The sequence below is a fragment of the Mauremys mutica genome, chromosome 22, assembly GCF_020497125.1.
Source record: "Mauremys mutica isolate MM-2020 ecotype Southern chromosome 22, ASM2049712v1, whole genome shotgun sequence".
NCBI classification, from domain to species: Eukaryota; Metazoa; Chordata; order Testudines; family Geoemydidae; genus Mauremys; species Mauremys mutica.
Window position 1 is genome coordinate 4,611,340 of NC_059093.1, and position 21,878 is coordinate 4,633,217.

Here is a 21,878-nt window from a genome sequence, read left to right on the forward strand (position 1 = left end):
GCAGGGCGTTGTGGGGGAGAGGAGAAGCACTTCTGTAGCTGCTGTGCAGGGTGCAGCATTCTGGGAATAACCAGAACCTCTTAGGCTCCAGCACGACAATCTGACACCTTTCACCAGCATTGCAAATTTGCTTGTGATCAACTCTGTGCACAACCTCAACCTCCAAGATCCATTGGAAGCATCTTCTAGCATTTCCCTCCATCTATGAATAGCAACAGGATTTTCCCCCTCCACTGAATTAAAAAGGAGCAAATTCATCTGTATTGCCCCTTCCATCTGCTACCTGCCTCTGCAGGTCCTTGATCTTATATTATCAGTGGGAAGGAGGTTATATTTTACATCTTGTTTAACAACAATCTGGCTGTTCAGGCCAAATGTATAAAGCCAACAGTGAAGGCCATCAGATGCCCAACTTTGTCTGCAAGAACCTCACTATTTCTTTGCAGTTGGGCCTGTAGACTGTTCTTCAGCTGGGGGTGATCATGGTGCTAGAATACAGGGATGGGAGATGATCTCCTACCAGTTATTTCATGAAAGTTCAGGGGAGACAATAAAGATACCTGCTGATAAAATCTTACATGACCAAAGCAAGTGAGAAAGATGGCTGACTGCAGCATTAAGACTGATGACTTCCCCCTCCAAGCTGTGTGGGAAGGCAAAGCAGCTGGGCTTTCTGGCTACTGCTTGTACTGTCTGAGATACTTGGCATCTCTGCACACTCAGTCTGGTAAATGCAGCAGGGTCACAGGCAGCTGTCCAGATTAATGCTATACCTCTCCTGCATCCATTGCAAAAGCAAAAATGCAGAGGAGGGAACTGACAGCTGTTCTCATGAGAGTTCCCTACAGTTGCATAACAGAGCATGGAAAGTGGGTTAATCTGTTTCCTTTGCTGCTATTTCATAAAATGAGAGATTGCCAAGGGTATTATCTCAGTCATATGTTCCTTGTTGTGATTAGCTCAAATATTATGCAATGAGCCAAAGAGAACCCCATTTACCACTCACCCATCCCAGGTTTCCTTTGAGCTGTTTTTAATATTTAATTGTACTGAAGTCTGCAGGAAAAGAATTGCCAGTCTGTGATACAGCTACAATCTGTGCAGAGTCTAGGCAGTGGTCAGCTGTGTCTCTTTAGCTAATCCCCCATTCAGCTCCCACTCCCCCTGAAAAATACACTCCCACCAGCTGCGTATTATTGCTTTACTGATAGAAGTGTGGGGGAGCAGATAAAATGCAGGTTAAAGACTTGGTAGGTCTCACTACTTTTGAAAGGCAGTTTATCAGCCCTTTTCTGCATCCAGGTATAGAATCACAGGCTTAGAAGGGCTAATTATTACTACAAGCAACACCTCCACTTTAGTTATATAAGGAGAAGACCAAGGAACAAATTAACTGGGAATGGTCATCACATTGGTTGATAGATTAGCTCCTGTTGTGTGTGTGAGCAGATAAGGACAACAGCAGGTTATAATGCAATCTTTTCCTCCACAGCTGTGTTGCTTCATCTCCCCAAGAGAAATCAGTCAGAAGAAGGGGGATTGTTAGCTATATTTCTACCTTTACCACAAGGATGCAGGGCCTATTCTCCCTTTCAGTAAGTTCTGCAGAGAGGATCAGGCCAGTGCTGGCAGTTCACATGGGCCTTGGCTCTAAGATGTCATAGTTTTGGATTACTGAGGTACAGGCCTCTTGCAGCTGGCCCTCCTGAATCCTAGCTGAGCCAACTTCAGGCATCTTTCTCTGCAGCTGTGTTAATAAGCATGGGGCAGCAGCCCTTTGAGGTTAGAGGCTAGCAGTGTAGTTTCCTTAAATGGTGGTGGCTTTGTGCAAGCAGAAAGGAGAGAGCACAGTACAGGTTTAGCCACTTACAAGAAAAATACTCAACTCTCCCTCAAAAATCTAGAAGGTGGGTACACGTTCATTTCTACAGGATGTTTGGTTCTGCTCTGCAGAGCAGACATTAACTTTAGCTATATCAGGAACATCAGAGCAGCTGGGAGAGGGAGGACAGCTAGTGGTTATCATAGGAGGGCTCTGCAGCTGTTTCAATAGTTGCAGTAGAGCTGATTCCTATTACCACAGAGGTAGTTCAACCCTGAGGCTTCCAACTCATGCAGCCTCATACTGAATGAGGTGTAGTCCAGTCTGACTACAGGGAAGGTCTATTTACTGGAGCCAGCAGCCACCTATCTTCCTGATGGCCTTGCAGGACAGCAGGCCTATGCTCAACTATCTACTATTTGACAAGTCTCTCAAGCTCCACTGCTCTGGCACATCTCAGCTCATAGCCAATTTTCTGCTCTCGCTGTGAGAGGCTGAGATCAGCCAGCATGTACAGGTTACCTGTGGAGAATCCTGCATCCTTCACTTTTAGGGAACACTCATAGCCTCAAAGGCTTAGCTCTACAGCAGCAATACCCAGACCTCAGTGGTTGATGAGCCAAATTAGCAGTTACCCAAAACATGCCCCATTGATGCAAATTCATTGTTTCATGTACTACAGATTCATATTCATACAGTATGAAAGGAGAAATCTTTCATTTGTATATGTTCACTACAACATCAATGGCTTTGTACAAACTAATATAGGAAAAGCATCTTGAGTGATTCAGTGTTTTAATAGGTGACACAGAAGACAAATTAAAGAGCTACTTGCAGCTTTCAAGCTGCAGTTTGAGTAGATCTGCTCTAGAGTTTAATCCCAGAACATGGCTTCCCTGACCCTTGCTGGAGAACCAGGGGCATAGTGTGCTCAGGGAGGCTGGCCAAGCAGCTGGGAGGAATTTAAAATCAAGCTCCAGAACCTCCTAAGCAATGGGAGAACCACCACACTGACAGGGTGGAAGTTTTGCTACAAGCTTCTCTCCCACCCCCATTTCCCCAAAAGAAAAATTCAACACTTGAGATTAAGTGGAAGCTTTTATTGGAAAACCAAAAACCATTTATTCCCCTTGTTTTTGCTTTTTCTAACGAAGTGAGAAATTGACAGTAAAGTAAAGCTGGGCTGGAAAGTCACAGTATGTCAGATCCATTTCTTCAGGAGATCCCCAGGAGAGCCAATCCCCTCCAGGCCAGAGGAAAGGCAGCGAACATCCAGGTCACTGCAAAGAGCACAGGGGAGTGTGGGTGTCCCGGAGGCAAAGCAGGAGCAGACCTGGCTGGGCCCGGCCTCTGGAGCAGGTAAGGGCAGGTGCAAAGCGCTTCCCCCCCTTCACAGGCAGCTTTTCAGACCCCTCCAAAGGGGCCTTTCCCCATTTGCAGCTGCCACCTCCCCAGCAGGCCCCAGGAAGGAGCAAGCCCCAAACCACCCCATATGGCACCAGCCCAACACCCTGGTGCAGGAGCTCCCCCAGCACCAGCCCCGCGCCCCTGCCCGAGCGCTGCCCCCTCTCCCCCCCTTCTCCCGGCACCAGCCCAGCCCCCCTGCCCAAGAGCTGCCCCCTCTCCCCCCTTCCCTGGCACTAGCCCAGCCCCCCGCCCAAGAGCTGCCCCCTTCTCCCCCGGCACCAGCCCAGCCCAGCCCCCCTGCCCGAGCGCTGCCCTCCCAGTTTGAGCCCCTCCAGATCCTTCTCCCGAGCCCCCTCCCCGCAGCCCCCGGGCCGCTCCAGCCACCGCCGGCCCGCGGCTCCCCCGGCCCGGGCCCCTCCCCCGTCCGCCCCACTTACCGCCTGCGCGGCGCTGCCCAGCGGTAGCCCCCAGCTCCCCCCAGCCGAAAGGCAGCAGTTCCGGCGGCCCGGTTTATATTCCCCGCCCCGCGGCAGCGGACCAATCAGACGGGGGGGCTCGTTCTCTCGCTCGGCGGCTGCGGGCCAATAGAATGGCGGGGAAAGAGCAAAACGTTCTAAATGGGTTTGTCCCATGTCGCGGCTCGTAGGTCCGCCTGCGTGATGCACTCTGGGAGTTGTAGTCCCGCCCGGGCCTCCTCAGTCACGTTCGTGTCGAATTGGCGTCCCGGAGCAAGGGGCGGGCGGACTCGCTTTCCCGTGGTGCCGCGCGCTGGGTCCCCCCCTCGCTGCCGGCTGCGGTTCTGGCGCGCTTGTGCCGGCCGGAGGAGCTGAAGGTGAGGCCGGGCTGGATCCTTTATACCGCACCCGCACGGGGCGTGTGTGTTGCCGCAACGGGGGGCGGGGAGCAAAGCCCCGTGTTTCTGCTCCGAGGCGCAGCCCCTTCCCGTGAGCTGCGGCTCCGCCTGGTGCAACGCGGGCCTCGGCCGCCGGCCGCCCGACGTCGCTGGAGCTGGGACCGGCTGGGATGCGCTGGAGCGCGCCGCCCCCCGCCCCTTGGCCGAGTTCTGTCCCCCGGTGACTCTCCCGCAGGGGGGAGACGCCCCGGAGCCGGCGGGAGCGGGAGACCGGCTCGCGGCTGGGCCCGGACCTCGCTTTGCTCGAGGGCTCTGCCGCTGTTTAGATACCGGCAGCGGCGCTGACTCCGACCCCAGCGGAGAGCGAGTTACTGGCAGCCTCGTGCGGAACGCGGGGTCAGCCCGTCCGGCTCGTTGGTGGAGGTCTGAGTCCCTGGGCGCAGGCCCAGGCTCAGCCCTGAACTACCCCTTGGAAAGCCCCTCCCGCGCCACTGCTCCGGCGTCCCCTCCGCCCATGGCTCAGCGCGCTAAGAGAGGCCGCTGTCAACCAGCCTGTAAAGCGGACCTGCCTTGTTCACTGTGAGCATGGACCAGTAGCCCCAACAGTTTAGCCCTAGAGCAGCAATTCTCAGGGCTTAGGGGTTCAGAACCTAAATTAGCAATTACCCCCAACATGCCTCATTTACCTAAATTAACTGTTTCATTTTACTATAGCTCCATCACTCAACAGTATCTGATGGGAAAACCTTACTTTTTCCTGTGTTCAGAACATGAATGGCTCACTGCCCTTTAATACAGGAAAAGCATGCTGAGTGGTTAACTAAATCAAGGTTTTAATAGATGCTGTAAAGAGCTGTAGGAGACAAATTAAAGAGCTACTTGCAGCTTCCAAGCTGCAGTCTGAGTGTATCTGCTCTAGAGTTTGATGTCTCAGAACATGGCTTCCCTGACCCTTGCTGGAGAACCAGGGGGTAGTGTGCTCAGGGAGGCTGGCCAAGCAGCTGGGAGGGATTTTAAATCAAGCTCCACAACCTCCAATTCAGAACCTCCTAAGTCAGGGGCAGTAACCTTTAAATAGTTGTGTGCCAAATCTTCATTTATTCACTCTGATTTAATGTTTCACATGCCAGTAATACATTTTAATCTGTTTAAAAGGTCTTTCAATAAGTCTGTAGTATGTAACTAAACTATTGTTAGATGTCACGTAAATAAGGTTTTTAAAATGTTTAAGAAGGTTAATTTAAAATTAAAATGCAGAACCCTCAGACCCATGGCCAGCACCCAGGCAGTGTGAGTGCCACTGAAAATCAGCTCACTCACCACCTTTGGCATGCATGCCATAGGTTGCCTCCCCCTCTCCTAAGCACTGGGAGAATCACCACACTGACAAGTTGGTACTTTTGCTACAAGTTTCTCTCCCACCCCCAACCACCCCTCTCCCGAAAGAAAAATCCAACACACTTGTGATTAACTGGAAGCTTTTATTGGAAAACCAAAGACCCTTGAAAACCATTTATTCCCCTTGTTTTTGCTTTTTTGAACAAAGTGAGAAATTGACAGGAAAGTAAAGTTTGTCAGGAAGGTCACACAGTAAGTCAGATCCATTTCCCCACCAGATCTCCTGGAAGAATTAATCCCCTCCAGGCCAGAAGAAAGGAAGCCAACATCCAGGTCACTGCAAAGAGCACAGGGGAGTGTGGGTGTCCCGGAGACAAAGCAGGAGCAGACCTGGCTGGGCCCTGCCTCTGGAGCAGGTAAGGGCAGGTGCAAAGCACTTCCCCCCCTTCACAGGCAGCTTTTCAGAAGCCTCCAAAAGGCCCTTCCCCATTTGCAGCTGCCACCTCCCCAGCAGGCCCTGGGGAAGGAGGGAGCCCCCCCCCCCCACCAACCCCACAGCCCTGCTCAAGAGCTGCCCCTTCTCCACCCCCCCCCCCACCAGCCCCACACCCCTGCCCAAGAGCTGCCTCTTCTCCCCCCTCCCCAATTGGCAATCAACCCCAAAATGCCACAGGCATGTGAAATAATTGTTTCATTTAGTCCAGCTTCATATTTAAATTGATGTGGGAAATCTTTAGTTTGTTCACATCAGCAGCTTTGTCCAAATTAATACAGGAAAAGCATTCTGAGTGGTTAAACACTGTTTTAACAAGTGCTGCAAAAGACAAATTTAAGAGCTACTTGCCTCTTCCAAGTTGCAGAGTATATCTGCTCTAGAGTTTGGTGGCTTTGCTAGAAAACCAGGGGGCTAGTGTTCTTAGCAAGGCTGACAAAGCAGCTGGGAAGAATGTTTAATCAAGCTCCAAAACCTCCAGCTCAGCAGCTATGGGAGAAGCCCCACACTGGCACAGGTTGGAAGTTTTGCTACAAGCTTCTTTCCCACCCCCATTTCCCCAAAAGAAAAAATTCACATGTGATTAAGTGGAAGCTTTTATTGAAAAACCAAAGACCCCTGAAAACCATTTATTCCCCTTGTTTTTGCTTTTTTGAACAAAGTGAGAAATTGACAGGAAAGTAAAGTTTGTCAGGAAGGTCACACAGCAAGTCAGATCCATTTCCCCACCAGATCTCCTGGAAGAATCAATCCCCTCCGGGCCAGAGGAAAGGCAGCGAACATCCAGGTCACTGCAAAGAGCACAGGGGAGGGTGGGTGTCCCAGAGGCAAAGCAGGAGCAGGCCTGGCTGGGCCCGGCCCCTGGAGCAGGTAAGGGCAGGTGCAAAGCGCTTCCCCCCCTTCACAGGCAGCTTTTCAGAGGCCTCCAAAGGGGCCTTTCCCCTTGGCAGCTGCCACCTCCCCAGCAGGCCCCCCATGCAGGAGCAAGCCCTGAACCCCCGCATATGGCACCAGCCCAACACCCTGGTGCAGGAGCTCCCCCAGCACCAGCCCAGCGCCCCTGCCCGAGAGCTGCCCCCTCTCCCCCCCTTCCCCTGGCACCAGCCCAGCCCCCCTGCCCAAGAGCTGCCCCCTCTCCCCCCTTCCCTGGCACTAGCCCAGCCCCCCGCCCAAGAGCTGCCCCCTCTCCCCCCCAGCACCAGCCCAGCCCCCCGGCCTAAGAGCTGCCCCTTCTCCCCCACGGTTCCCCCGTCCGCCCCACTTACCGCCTTCGCGGCTCAGCACCAGCACCAGCCCCCGGCTCCTCCCTGGCCGAAAGGCAGCACTTCTGGGGGCCCGGTTTATATTCCCCGCCCCGCGGTACCGGACCAATCAGACGGGGAGGCTCGTTCACTCGCTCGGCGGCTGCGGACCAATAGAATGGCGGGGAAAGAGCAAAACGTTCTAAATAGGTTTGTCCCACGTCGCGGCTCGTAGGCCCGGCTGCGTGGTGCACTCTGGGAGTTGTAGTCCAGCCCGGGCCTCCTCAGTCACGTTCGTGTCGAATTGGCGTCCCGGAGCAAGGGGCGGGCGGACTCGCTTTCCCGTGGTGCCGCGCGCTGGGTCCCCCTCGCTGCCGGCTGCGGTGCTGGCGCGCTTGTGCCGGCCGGAGGAGCTGAAGGTGAGGCCGGGCTGGATCCTTTATACCGCACCCGAACGGGGCGTGTGTGTTGCCGCAACGGGGGGCGGGGAGCAAAGCCCCGTGTTTCTGCTCCGAGGCGCAGCCCCTTCCCGTGAGCTGCGGCTCCGCCTGGTGCAACGCGGGCCTCGGGCGCCGGCCGCCCGACGCCGCTGGAGCTGGGACCGGCTGGGATGCGCTGGAGCGGCCCCCCCCCCGCCCCTTGGCCGTGTTCTGCCCCCCGGTGACTCTCCCGCAGCGGGGAGACGCCCCGGAGCCGGCGGGAGCGGGAGACCGGCTCGGGGCTGGGCCCGGACCTGGCTTTGCTCGAGGGCTCTGCCGCTGTGTAGATACCGGCAGCGGCGCTGACTCCGACCCCAGCGGAGAGCGAATTACTGGCAGCCTCGTGCGGAACGCGGGGTCAGCCCGTCCGGCTCGTTGGTGGAGGTCTGAGTCCCTGGGCGCAGGCCTAGGCTCAGCCCTGAACTACCCTTTGGAAAGCCCCTCCCGCGCCACTGCTCCAGGGGCCCCTCCGCCCATGGCTCAGCGCGGTAAGAGAGGCCGATGTCAACCAGCGTGTAAAGCGGACCTGCCTTGTTCACTGTGAGCATGGACCAGTAGCCCCAACAGTTTAGCTCTAGAGCAGCAATTCTCAGGCCTTAGGGGTTCAGAACCTAAATTAACAATTACCCCCAACATGCCTCATTTACCTAAATTAACTGTTTCATTTTACTATAGCTCCATAATTCAACAGTATCTGATGGGAAAACCTTACTTTTTCCTCTGTTCAGAACATGAATGGCTCACTGCCCTTTAATACAGGAAAAGCATGCTGAGTGGTTAACTAAATCAGGGTTTTAATAGGTGCTGCAAAGAGCTGTAGGAGACAAATTAAAGAGCTACTTGCAGCCTCCAAGCTGCAGTCTGAGTACATCTGCTCTAGAGTTTAATGTCTCAGAACATGGCTTCCCTGACCCTTGCTGGAGAACCAGGGGGTAGTGTGCTCAGGGAGGCTGGCCAGGCAGCTGGGAGGGATTTTAAATCAAACTCCACAACCTCCAATTCAGAACCTCCTAAGCCAGAGACAGTAACCTTTCAATAGTTGTGTGCCAAGTCTTCATTTATTCACTCTGATTTAATGTTTCACATGCCAGTAATACATTTTAATGTTTTTACAAGATCTTTCAATAAGTCTGTAGTATGTTACTAAACTATTGTTAGACGTAAAGTAAATAAGGTTTTTAAAATGTTTAAGAAGGTTAATTTAAAATTAAATTAAAACGCAGAACCCTCAGACCCATGGCCAGGACCCAGGCAGTGTGAGTGCCACTGAAAATCAGCTCACTCACCACCTTTGGCATGCATGCCATAGGTTGCCTACCCCTCTCCTAAGCACTGGAAGAACCACACTCACAAGTTGGAACTTTTGCTACAAGTTTCTCTCCCACCCCCAACCACCCCGCCCCCCCAAAGAAAAATCCAACACACTTGTGATTAACTGGAAGCTTTTATTGGAAAACCAAAGACCCTTGAAAACCATTTATTCCCCTTGTTTTTGCTTTTTTGAACAAAGTGAGAAATTGACAGGAAAGTAAAGTTTGTCAGGAAGGTCACACAGTAAGTCAGATCCATTTCCCCACCAGATCTCCTGGAAGAATTAATCCCCTCCAAGCCAGAAGAAAGGAAGCCAACATCCAGGTCACTGCAAAGAGCACAGGGGAGTGTGGGTGTCCCAGAGACAAAGCAGGAGCAGGCCTGGCTGGGCCCAGCCTCTGGAGCAGGTAAGGGCAGGTGCAAAGCACTTCCCCCCCTTCACAGGCAGCTTTTCAGAAGCCTCCAAAAGGCCCTTCCCCATTTGCAGCTGCCACCTCCCCAGCAGGCCCTGGGGAAGGAGGGAGCCCCCCCCCCCCACCAGCCCCACAGCCCTGCTCAAGAGCTGCCCCTTCTCCACCCCCCCACCAGCCCCACACCCCTGCCCAAGAGCTGCCCCTTCTCCCCCCTCCCCAATTGGCAATCAACCCCAAAATGCCACAGGCATGTGAAATAATTGTTTCATTTAGTCCAGCTTCATATTTAAATTGATGTGGGAAATCTTTAGTTTTTTCACATCAGCAGCTTTGTCCAAATTAATACAGGAAAAGCATTCTGAGTGGTTAAACACTGTTTTAACAAGTGCTGCAAAAGACAAATTTAAGAGCTACTTGCCTCTTCCAAGTTGCAGAGTATATCTGCTCTAGAGTTTGGTGGCTTTGCTAGAAAACCAGGGGGCTAGTGTTCTTAGCAAGGCTGACAAAGCAGCTGGGAAGAATGTTTAATCAAGCTCCAAAGCCTCCAGCTCAGAAGCTATGGGAGAAGCCCCACACTGGCACAGGTTGGAAGTTTTGCTACAAGCTTCTTTCCCACCCCCATTTCCCCTAAAGAAAAAATTCACGTGATTAAGTGGAAGCTTTTATTGAAAAACCAAAGACCCCTGAAAACCATTTATTCCCCTTGTTTTTGCTTTTTTGAACAAAGTGAGAAATTGACAGGAAAGTAAAGTTTGTCAGGAAGGTCACACAGCAAGTCAGATCCATTTCCCCACCAGATCTCCTGGAAGAATCAATCCCCCACAGGCCAGAGGAAAGGCAGCGAACATCCAGGTCACTGCAAAGAGCACAGGGGAGGGTGGGTGTCCCGGATGCAAAGCAGGAGCAGACCTGGCTGGGCCCAGCCTCTGGAGCAGGTAAGGGCAGGTGCAAAGCGCTTCCCCCCCTTCACAGGCAGCTTTTCAGAAGCCTCCAAAGGGGCCTTTCCCCATTTGCAGCTGCCACCTCCCCAGCAGGCCCCGGTGCAGGAGCAAGCCCTGAACCCCCCCATATGGCACCAGCCCAACACCCTGGTGCAGGAGCTCCCCCAGCACCAGCCCAGCGCCCCTGCCCAAGAGCTGCCCCCTCTCCCCCCTTCCCTGGCACCAGCCCAGCCCCCCGCCCAAGAGCTGCCCCCTCTCCCCCCCCTCCCCTGGCACCAGCCCAGGCCCCCTGGGCAAGAGCTGCCCCCTCTCCCCCCCTTCTCCCAGCACCAGGCCAGCGACCCGGTCCGAGCGCTGCCCCCTCTCCCCCGCGGCTCCCCCGTCCGCCCCACTTACCGCCTTCGCGGCCCAGCTCCAGCACCAGCCCCCAGCTCCTCCCCGGCCGAAAGGCAACAATTCCGGGGGCCCGGTTTATATTCCCCGCCCCGCGGCAGCGGACCAATCAGACGGGGGGCTCGTTCACTTGCTCGGCGGCTGCGGACCAATAGAATGGTGGGGAAAGAGCAAAACGTTCTAAATAGGTTTGTCCCACGCCGCTACTCGTAGGCCCGCCCTGCGTGGTGCACTCTGGGAGTTGTAGTCCCGCGCGGACCTTCTCAGTCACGTTCGTGGGAATTGGAGTCCCGGAGCAAGGGGCGGGCGGACTCGCTTTCCCGTGGTGCCGCGCGCTGGGTCCCCCTCGCTGGTGGCTGCGGTTCTGGCGCACGCGGGCCGGCTGGAGGAGGAGGATCTGGGCACCCGGATCGCCCGGCTCTCCCGCCGCGTGGAGGAGCTGAGGGTGGGGCCTGGGGGGTGCCCGGCGGGGCTGGGGGTGGGGCGGGTCTACGGGGGCAGGGGGGGATCCCGGGGGACTGGGTGTGGGAGGGGCCCGGGGGGCAGAGGGGGTTCCCGGGGCTGAGTGTGGGAGGGGCCCGGGGGGCAGTGGGCGGGATGCAGGGGTCGGGGGGAGGGGGGCAGGGGGGGATCCCGGGGGACTGGGTGTGGGAGGGGCCCGGGGGGCGGTGGGCGGGATGCAGGGGTCGGGGAGAGGAGGATCCGGGGGGGGGGGGCAGAGTTCGTTCCCGGGGCTGGGTGTGGGAGGGGCCCGGGGGGCAGTGGGCGGGATGCAGGGGGCGGGGGGAGGAGGATCCGGGGGGGGCAGAGGGGGTTCCCGGGGCTGGGTGTGGGAGGGGCCCGGGGGGCAGTGGGCGGGATGCAGGGGTCGGGGGGAGGAGGATCGGGGGGGGGCAGAGGGGGTTCCCGGGGCTGGGTGTGGGAGGGGCCCGGGGGGCAGTGGGCGGGATGCAGGGGTCGTTAGGAGGAGGATCCTGGGGGGGGCAGAGGGGGTTCCCGGGGCTGGGTGTGGGGAGGATCTGGGGGACAAGGGGGAAATCCAGGGGGCTGGGTGTGGGGGGAACATGGGGGGCAGAGGGGGGATCCAGGGACTGGAGTATGGAGGGGACCCCAGTGTGTGTTTGTGTTGTAGACAGGGGCAGAGCAGGGGTGCTGGGGAGGAGAGAAGGGGACCTCGGCCGGGTGCTGCCTACGGGGACCCTGGACAGGGGGACTCCAGGGGGAGAGGGAGTGCTGGGGGCAGGGGATGATTGTGGGATCATGGGAGGGGGCAGTTGGGGAGTAAATTAAGGAGGGTTAGAAAGGCCCTTGGTGGGGTCCAGGGAAGGGACAGGATGTGAGCGTGGTGGTGGGTGACACTGGAGTGTCGGGGCACCGGGCATTAGGGTTGGGTAACACTGAGGGGCGGTGCATGAGGAGCTGGATGGTGGGGTGCTTTGGACCGGTGATTCCTGCTAACGTTTGCTGGCTGTCAGTGATGGGGGATCTGAGGGGAGGTGCATGAGGTCTGGATGGTGGGCTGTCAGTGATGGGGGATCTGTGGATGAGGAGCTGTGCTGCTCCCACCCTAGCCTGTGGGACGTTCCCTTTGAGCTACTTTCTTTGTCCTGCTAACTGCGAAATCATTCTGCCCATCTCAACGATGTGGGGTTGCAGAGAGGGCTCCGATGGGGGTGGGAGGCTTTGGCCCTGTAGCCACAGCCTTGGGGTTTCTCTCTGTGGGTCTTTAGGGTTGCCAACCCTCAGGGATTGGCCTGGAGTCTCCCAGAATCGGCATCAATCTCCTGTTGATTATTGAAAGCAACCTGGGAGATTTTAATAGGATATTTTAAGAAAATGACATTATGACATGTTGGGGAAAGAAACTTCCTGGAATAGCTTCAGTCAGAGTTGGCAACCTTATGGGTGTTTGTTTTTCTGCCTAGGGCAAAGTCTGCAACATGATTAACAAGAAGTATAACGAATTCCTCCCAAGCATGCAGAGCGCTGAGGACTTGGTGTCACAAGTGGACAGTCTGTCCGGCAACTTCGGCCTACTGAAATCCAGGATCGAAAATGAGGTGACACGGCAGCGGTTTCACTTTATCTGTATCTAGCAGCTTTCATCCTGCATCATCCCAAAGCAGTACAACCCCACTGACGTGCAGCCATGAGCATGCTGCACAGGAAGGCAGGGGAGGAGGATCTTGGCTAAGGATTCCAGGATGAATAGCCGCCTCTTATAAAGAGTGCCCTTGACTGAAATATACCAGTGTATGATGTAGCAGACCTGGGATATAAATAAAGGGCGGGCTGTAGCTGAATGGTTTTCTGTGTTGCTCATCACAGTAGTTTCAGAGCCTCTCGTGTATATTAATGCATTTATCTTCTAAGCCTCTCTGCATTCAGATAGGGAGGAATCATTCTTATTTTGCTGATGAGGAAACTGAGGCACAAAGCAGTGGAATGACCTTGGCCAAGGTCACACGGAGATTCTGTGCAGAGCTGGGAACCGAGCCCAGATTTTCTGTATATTGATTGAAAGACTGTCCTTCCTGTGGCCCGCTTATATTTTTTGTGCCCATCGTCCTTTCTATACCCCTGGACTAATTCTTTTAGCTGTTCTCTGCCTTGCCACTCTGGCTTTGAAATGTAAGTTAGAAAGGCTCTAATGCAGGTGAGATATTACATCTGGATTTTTTCTTCGCAGAGGAGAATGATCAACTCAAAAATCGTACACTGTGAAAATAACTTTTACATCTGATACCAGTTATGCTATGTTAAAAGTGAAAGAATCTTAAATATCCATTTTACTTGTCTCTGTTTATTTGTTGCTGTGTATTCATGTTTCTCGGTGTATACAATAACAATCGGTGACATCAGTTCCACTTGTCTGTAGTCAATTTCAGCTTTGGGTTCCTAGTGCTGCAGTATTTAAGGAACAAACGATGCAGAAGATTGTTCGTTTGTTTATTTAACAGTTTGGGGATCTTTTTTTAAAAAAAGGAGAAACATCTCTTGATCTTGCATGCCTATGGAAGCTTTTAAAATGTATAGTTAAACTGTACTTTTCAAATTGACATTTATCTAATTTAAAATTAGAAAACTGTTAAAGGGACTCTGGAATTTTTTTACTGGAATCATTTTTTTTTAAAGATCTGCAATTTAATATCGCCCTGTTCTACTTTTTTTCAAAAATTACCGTACAATAATGCTTTTTTTTTAACGAGTTTTTCTTCTCCTCTGCTGTTTAACAGGGTCTTTCTAGTGAGGTTAAAAAGTCTGACCATACAGAGAAAGTGAATATATATAAATTTCTGTCTACTGCATTGGATAAATACACTGGGGAAATAGAACCTCTTTTCCTTCTAATTTCTTTCAGTTATAATAACCGTAGGTGTTGTTTGTAACTTTGGGAGGTACGAACGTTTCAGGCAGCACGCTGGTGTTGTCATGTCGGTGTTACTTTTGAAATAGAAATGGCTCTCGTAGCCTTTGGTTACTGTAAATGAACTGCTGTAGCCTTGCTGTCTGTGCTGCTGTTCTAGGTCTAGCAAGATCTGAATGTGGCTATTGCTGAATTTACTGAATTGAAGCAGCAGCTGGAGCGAGACTCGTTAGTTCTGAGTGTGCCGAAACAGCTGCAAGAGGTGAGGAAGGAGGCTGGGAAAATGACTTAAGATCACTAAGTGTTTCTGTATTTTTTTTCCCACTGACTTCTTCCTGGGTCTCCATCGTGAATAAATGATCATGACTCTTCTATCTCTATTTATGTCATGTTTTTCAAAAAGCGCTCTGTAATCTTAGAGTTGAAGCTTAGTTGTGTGTGATTATAGAATCATAGAAATGTAGGACTGGAAGGGACCTCAGTAGGTCATCTCATCCAGTTCTCTGCACTGAGGCAGGACCCAGTGTTATCTAGACCATCCCAGAAAGGTGTTTGTCCAAGCTGTTCTTAAAAACACTCCACCGATAGAGATTCCACAATCTTCCTAGGATGAAAACAGCTCATTTGTCTGATTTGAATGAAAATATTTCTATTGATCTCATGTTACACAGAGCTTCAGAGATGACCATCGACCTCCATTTACATTCTTTACCCAACCCCCTGCCCCAACGTAACAGGATTTTAGTCTTGCTTCCAAATTAGCAACAGTATTCACCCTTGTGATTTGAGAGACTCTCCCATCCCAGAGCATGGAACCGATGCAGCGTTTTGTCTGTTCTTTAAACAGAGCCACTAGGAGCAAAGCAAGGGTCAGGCTTAAGGAGCAGAGCCATCCCCAGGGTGGACGTGCCAGGTAAAGAAGAGTCCAGGACAAATGTATCCCCACTCTGAAGCTCTGTCCCAGTTAATATGTAGTTACAGTGGATCGGCATGAACTGGAAAGACGCAGGGAGCCGTCCAATCTGCCTGTTGCCAAGGCCTGTAAGAAGGCATCTCCAGCAGCCCTGGTGTGTTCTTTGGTGTAGTGTGAGGGGCACCCTCTCTGCTTTTGCCTGTTGCAGCTGATCCATATTAAACAACTAGTGTTTGGGCAAAGGCTGCTACAGTCCTCCTGCTCTAGTGCAATGATTTAGCCCTATGCTTGGGCTGCGCGTAAGGGGCCTTCAAAACTCCCCTCGGCCTGTGTTCAAACGGACGTTGGATGGATGTCAGCTGTAATCTTGCTGCACGTCCCCTGTGGGGCTTCATCTTTCTTGCCGGTGGAAGTTGTTCCACTGTAATTAAATGCTGTTTAGGTCAACCCTTGCTTCAGGTCCCCTCGGTAGCCCAGTGGGTAGGCTCTGGGCTTAGTCCCTGGGAGACAGGGGTTCAAATCTGCCCTGGTCCCTGTGCCATCCGCTTTTAGGAATAGGGCTGGGCGTGCTTTCCTCTTGCCTGTTGAAGCTCTTCCACTTTAGTTAAATGTGCTCTGGGCGAGGCTCTTGGCAACTCTCTCTCTCTCTAGTCCAGTGGTTAGGATACTCGCCTGGGTTGTGGGAAATCCTGGTTCAAATCCCCCAGCTGCCTCTTCAGCAGGGATTTGCACAGGGATTTCCTGCCTCCTAGGCGACTGTCCTTTGCGGTGGGCCATCCTTGTCTGAACCCCCTCTCTTTCTCAAGAGGCCATTGTCTTCTTGGGACGGAGAGGGGATTTGGACAGGGATCGCTCACCAGCGACTCTCCCCCAGGAGGTGGCGGCCCCCAGTTCACACCCCTCAAAAGAGCAGGGGAGTGCCCTGGGGTCTGCCACAACCTGGGCGTGTATCCTGATCACGGTGGACGAGAGAGAGAGAGGGGGTTTTACTGCTCAGCAGCAAAAGCCCCTTTAATTAAAAGAACAAGAGGCCCTGTGACAGGCCTCTTGCTCAGCTAGGAGGGGTCTCCTCTCACCCACCAGAGGCCCTCCTGTCCCACACAGCGGGGTATTGAACCGGGGCCACCCACAATCCAAGCGAGCACCCTAACCCCCATACCGTAGAGGGACTGGAGAGCTTCCCTTGCTCCGGTTAATATATAGTTAAAGCGGGACGCTTGAGCGGTAAGAGACAGAGACGCCCCTCCCATCTCAGGGGAGGGATTTGAACCAGCACCTTGTCAGTTCTGGGGTAAGCGCCCAAGCCACAGGACTACAGAAGGAATCACACAGAGCCATTGGCCCAATTCTCATGTCATATTTACTGAATGTGGCCTACCTTCAACAGAAAGGACCGAGGGAGACCCCCCCAGCCAGGGACTTAGGCCATTGGGTTGAGAGGTAGGCAATCACCCTTCAAATCCCGTCTCAGCCAGCATAAAGGGGGATTTGAACTAGCACCTGCCACTTCCTAACCAAAGGCATCCAAACCACCAGACCACAGAGAGACTCACGGTATAGGAGTGGCCCAGTGACTGTTTAACTACCTATTGACATTGCCCCCCCTTCAAAAGGAAACACTGAGGGAGTCAGCCCATTGGACTACCTCCTAGCCCAGCACTTAGAGCCTTGACCTGCCAGGTAAGAGACCAAGGTTTGAATCCCGTCTCGGGCAGCATAAAGGGGATTTGAACCCCAGCATCCCACAGGCCAGCCACAACCCCAAACCGCTAGACCACACAAGCTTGCTTGCCAGTCTTGCGACCCAATGAATATGTAATGAAAATGGAACAATTACAGCAGAAAAATTGGACGCAGATGCCACCACCAGGCCCCAATAAGAACCCCTCTTAGTCCAGCAGCTGCATGTTCACTTTGGAGACAGCTGTTCAGGTCCCTTCTCAGCAAGCTGAGACAGGAATTGAACCCGCATTATGCACAGGCTGGGTAAGAACCCAACCACTGGACTACCGAGGGATTCAGGGGGAAGAGCTCTTTCCCAACTGCTCTTTAATGGAAGTGGCCCAGCCTCAGGCTGCCACAAAGAGCAACCCAGCTCCTACTATCCCTTCCTGAGGCTCACACTTGCGACAATGCAGAGCCCTACTGAAATCCCGCCTCATCGGGCAGGGAGAAGGAAATTGAACCAGCGTCTTCCCCTCCCCGGTACCAAAGGATCCTTGCCAGCCACGGCCAGGAACCCCGCAGGTGACTAAACCGTTTCTTTTGAGCTTGTTCGGTACCTGCGAATGCCCCACAAAACAGCTGAGGAGAGAGGGGGAAGGAGGCTGAGGCCTGTCATGTAACTTTCAGCCTAGTGGTGTTAGGGTCCTCCCCTTTGATTGCGGGACGGGGCCCTGGTCTCATTTCAGCGTGGACGAGCCATGCCGAAGCGGGGAGGTGCCAGGGCTCTATAAAAGGTGTGAAGTGACTAAGGACGCGTTTAGTTACCCCTGCACGTAGCACACGAGGCGGGTGACCCGAGGACACGAATACCAAACATGAAACCAAACCAAAGGCCGCACGGCTTCCCACGACGCACGGTCGGCCTGTGGCGCTCGTCGCCAGTTGACGGGGTGAAGGCCAAACTGTAAGCGGAGGGTGGAAACGAATGAGTGAGTTTGTGGAGAATAGCTCCACCAAAGCTATTAGCCAAGAGTATCAGGGACGCAGCCCAGTGCTCCGGGCGTCCTGAGACCACAGAGCTGCCAGAGGGTGGGCGTAGCTCACCGGCTCATTGCCCTCTTCCAGTCATTGCCATTGAAGCATCCGCCCCCGCGGGAAGAGCGGCGACCGGGCCGGAAGGCTCATTGGCTCGGCCCCAGTCTGGCCGTTGTTAAGGGCGTCATTTCCCCCTGGCCTGCCGGGAAGGGATTTGAAAAGGCCTCACCTACCACCCTGGGGAGTGCCCCAATCATGGGTCCCGGGCTGCTCAACGGTGCCTGTTGAAGCTGTTCTACTTGATTTAAATAGCACCGGGGTGGGGTGAGGTGAAATGCGAGGCTCCCTCTCTAATCCAGTGGTTGGGCTTCTCCTGGGGGCTGTGAGAGCTGCTGGTTCAAATCACCCTTTCTGCTACCCCTCGAAAGGGGTGTGCGGGAAGAGAAACCTGCTGCAGCAGCCCAGCTCTGTGTCCCGGTTGTACAGCTAGAGTGACGGAGGCTGTGCCCCTTGCATTAAAGAGCAACTGGGAAAGGTGGTTGCTATCAACCTCTCTGTAGTCCAGTGGCTTGGGGCTTTACCCGGCATGTGGATAATACAGGTTCAACTCCTTTCTCAGCTTGCTGAAAAGGGACTTGAAGAGCCGTTTCCTGCCTCCAAAGTGAACATGCAGTTGCTGAGCTAAGAGAGGTTCTCATTGACGCCTGCTGGTGGCATCTGTGTCCAATTTTTCTGCCGTAATTGTTCTATTCTTCATTACATATTCATTGGGTCGCACCTCTAGCAAGCAAGCTAGTGTGGTCTAGTGGTTTGGGGTTGTGGCCGCCCTGTAGGAAACTGGGGTTCAAATCTCCTTTATGCTGCCTGAGACGGGATTCGAACCTTGGTCTCTTACCTGGCAAGTGAACGGCCTAAGTGCTGGGCTAGGCAGTATTCTGCCCCTGGGGCTCCCTTGCTCTTGTCTGTTGAAGCTGCTGCTCTTTCATTACATACTCATTGGGCCAAAGCACAAACAAGCAGGCCTGTGTGGTCTAGCGGTTGGGGCTGTGGCTGGCCTGTGGGTGGCTGGGGTTCAAATCCCCTTTATGCTGCCCGAGACGGGATTCGAACCTTGGTCTCTTACCTGGTAGGTCAATGCTCTAAGTGCTGGGCTAGGAGGTATTGCAATGGGCTGGCTCGCTCAGTGTATCCTATTGAAGGGGGGCCAATGTCATTAGGTAATTAAACAGTCACTGGGCAACTCTTGCAGCATGAGTCTCTCTGTGGCCCAGTGGTTTGGCTCCTTGTCTTTAGAAGGGGGCCGGTGGGGGTTCCAATCCCCTTTATGCTGGCTGAGCCGGGATTTGAAGGGTGATTGCCTACCTCTTAACCCAACAGCCTAAGTGCCTGGCTAGGAGGTAGTGGGCTGTGGGGTCTCCCTTGGTCCTTTCTATTGAAGGTAGGCCACATTCAGTAAATATGACATGAGAATTGGGCCAATGGCTTTGTGTGATTCCTTCTGTAGTCCTGTGGCTTGGGCGCTTACCCCAGAACTGACAAGGTGCTGGTTCAAATCCCTCCCCTGAGATGGAAGAGGCGTCTCAATCTCTTACCGCTCAAGCATTCCACTTTAACTATATATTAACCGGAGCCAGGTAAGCTTTTGTGTCCCTCTGCGGTATGGGGGTTAGGGTGCTTGCTTGGATTGTGAGTGTCCCTGGTTCAACTCCCCGCTCTGCAGGGCAGGAGGGCCTCTGATGGGTGAAAGGGGGGCCCTCCTGGCTGAGCAAGAGGCCTGTCACAGGGCCTCTTGCTCTTTTAATTAATGTTAATTTTACTGCTCTTATAGATAGTCAAAAAATTAATGAAAAGAGCAAGACACACTCTGAGAGACCTTGTGCTCAATCAGAAGGGGCCCCTCTCACTCAGCTAGGAGGGGTCTCTTCTCAATCAGACAGGAGGGGCCCCTCTCATCCACCAGAGGACCTCCTGAGCAGGGACTTGAACCCAGGTCACTCACAATCCAAGCAAGCACCCGAACCCCCATACCGCAGAGGGACACAAGAGCTTACCTGGCTCCGGTTAATATATAGTTAAAGTGGTTACCTTGTGTGTTGGTGGTGATAAGATGGCTAACCCAATCTCTTACGGGTCACGCATTCCACTTTAACTATATATTAACTGGAGCCAGGTAAGCTTTTGTGTCCCTCTGTGGTGCAGGGGTTAGGGTGCTTGCTTGGATTGTGAGTGACCTGGGTTCAAGTCCCTGCTCAGGAGGTCCTCTGGTGGATGAGAGGGGCCCCTCCTGTCTGATTGAGAAGAGACCCCTCCTAGCTGAGTGAGAGGGGCCCCTTCTGATTGAGCACAAGGTCTCTCAGAGTGTGTCTTGCTCTTTTCATTAATTTTTTGACTATCTATAAGAGCAGTAAAATTAACATTAATTAAAAGAGCAAGAGGTCCTGTGACAGGCCTCTTGCTCAGCCAGGAGGGCCCCCCTTTCACCCATCAGAGGCCCTCCTGCCCTGCAGAGCGGGGAGTTGAACCAGGGTCACTCACAATCCAAGCGAGCACCCTAACCCCCATACCGCAGAGGGACACAAAAGCTTACCTGGCTCCGGTTAATATATAGTTAAAGCGGGACGCTTGAGCGGTAAGAGATTGAGACGCCCCTTCCATCTCAGGGGAGAGATTTGAACCAGCACTTTGTCAGTTCGGGGGTAAGCACCCAAGCCACAGGACTACAGAAGAAATCACACAAAGCCATTGGCCCAATTCTCATGTCATATTTACTGAATGTGGCCTACCTTCAACAGAAAGGACCAAGGGAGACCCCACAGCCCACTACCTCCTAGCCAGGCACTTAGGCTGTTGGGTTAAGAGGTAGGCAATCACCCTTCAAATCCCGGCTCAGCCAGCATAAAGGGGATTGGAACCCCCACCGGCCCCCTTCTAAAGACAAGGAGCCAAACCACTGGGCCACAGAGAGACTCACGCAGCAAGAGTTGCCTAGTGACTGTTTAATTATCTAATGACATTGGCCCCCCCTTCAATAGGATACACTGAGCGAGCCAGCCCATTGCAATACCTCCTAGCCCAGCACTTAGAGCATTGACCTACCAGGTAAGAGACCAAGGTTTGAATCCCGTCTCGGGCAGCATAAAGGGGATTTGAACCCCAGCCACCCACAGGCCAGCCACAACCCCAAACCGCTAGACCACACGGGGCTGCTTGTTTGTGCTTTCTTCGCCCAATGAGTATGTAATGAAAGAGCAGCAGCTTCAACAGACAAGAGCAAGGGAGCCCCAGGGGCAGAATACTGCCTAGCGCAGCACTTAGGCCGTTCACTTGCCAGGTAAGAGACCAAGGTTCGAATCCTATCACAAACAGCATAAAGAAGATTTGAACCCCAGCTTCCCACAGGGCGGCCACAACCCCAAACCACTAGACCACACAAGCCTGCTTGCTAGAGTTGCGACCCAATGAATATGTGATGAAGAATAGAACAATTACGGCAGAAAAATTGGACACAGATGCCACCAGGAGGCCTCAATGAGAACCTCTCTTAGCTCAGCAACTGCATGTTCACTTTGGAGACAGGAAACGGCTCTTCATGTCCCTTCTCAGCAAGCTGAGAAAAGAGTTGAACCTGCATCATCCATGTGCCGGGTAAAGCCCCAAGCCACTGGACTACAGAGAGGTTGACAGCAACCACCTTTCCCAGTTGCTCTTTAATGCAAGGGGCACAGCCTCCATCGCTCTAGCTGTACAACCGGGACACAGACCTGGGCTGCTGCAGCACGTTTCTCTTCCCGCACACCCCTTTCGAGGGGTAGCAGAAAGGGTGATTTGAACCAGCAGCTCTCACAGCCCCCAGGAGAAGCCCAACCACTGGATTAGAGAGGGAGCCTCGCATTTCACCTCACCCCACCCCGGTGCTATTTAAATCAAGTAGAACAGCTTCAACAGGCAACATTGAGCAGCCCGGGACCCATGATTGGGGCACTCCCTATGGGTGACAGACAGCAGGGGACGTGTCGTCCCTACCATGGTGGTGCTGCCGCCGGCTCCAAAAGCCACCTTCCCTTTGTGCAGTGTGACTGTGAGAGCCCCCGTTCAACGAGATCCGTCCGCCGCAGGGAAGATTTGTTGGGCTCCCGTGCGTGCAGCTGTGACAGGCACGAGTGTAAGCAGCAGACTATCGAACAGGGCGGAGACTCTGGGTGGGAGC

The 21,878-nt window shown here is 53.5% G+C and overlaps 1 protein-coding gene and 1 long non-coding RNA gene across 2 annotated transcripts; one reads left to right on the forward strand and one right to left on the reverse strand.

The window, feature by feature from the left end:
• Nucleotides 1–2,907: 2,907 nt before the first annotated feature.
• Nucleotides 2,908–3,984, reverse strand: LOC123354968. Its single transcript, XR_006574980.1, has 2 exons — nucleotides 3,667–3,984; nucleotides 2,908–3,102 (listed from the first exon to the last, which is right to left on the reverse strand). It is a non-coding gene; the product is annotated as an uncharacterized LOC123354968 (long non-coding RNA).
• Nucleotides 3,985–5,352: 1,368 nt separating this feature from the next.
• Nucleotides 5,353–14,432, forward strand: LOC123354602. Its single transcript, XM_044996721.1, has 5 exons — nucleotides 5,353–5,372; nucleotides 7,646–8,121; nucleotides 9,214–9,351; nucleotides 10,155–10,292; nucleotides 12,617–14,432. Exons 1-5 carry the CDS (start codon nucleotides 5,353–5,355, stop codon nucleotides 12,637–12,639), a joined length of 795 nt encoding a protein of 264 aa, XP_044852656.1. The 3' UTR covers nucleotides 12,640–14,432.
• The last annotated feature ends 7,446 nt before the right edge of the window (nucleotides 14,433–21,878 follow it).

What these genes read in the sequence shown, in the direction of transcription:
- LOC123354602 (XM_044996721.1), top strand. Translation starts at nt 5,353, where the DNA reads ATGGCCAGCACCCAGGCAGT. An exon ending in TCCGCCCATGGCTCAGCGCG is followed by an intron (nt 8,122 to 9,213) that starts GTAAGAGAGGCC and finishes TTTCCCCACCAG; the next exon opens with ATCTCCTGGAAGAATTAATC. An exon ending in GGGCCCAGCCTCTGGAGCAG is followed by an intron (nt 9,352 to 10,154) that starts GTAAGGGCAGGT and finishes TTTCCCCACCAG; the next exon opens with ATCTCCTGGAAGAATCAATC.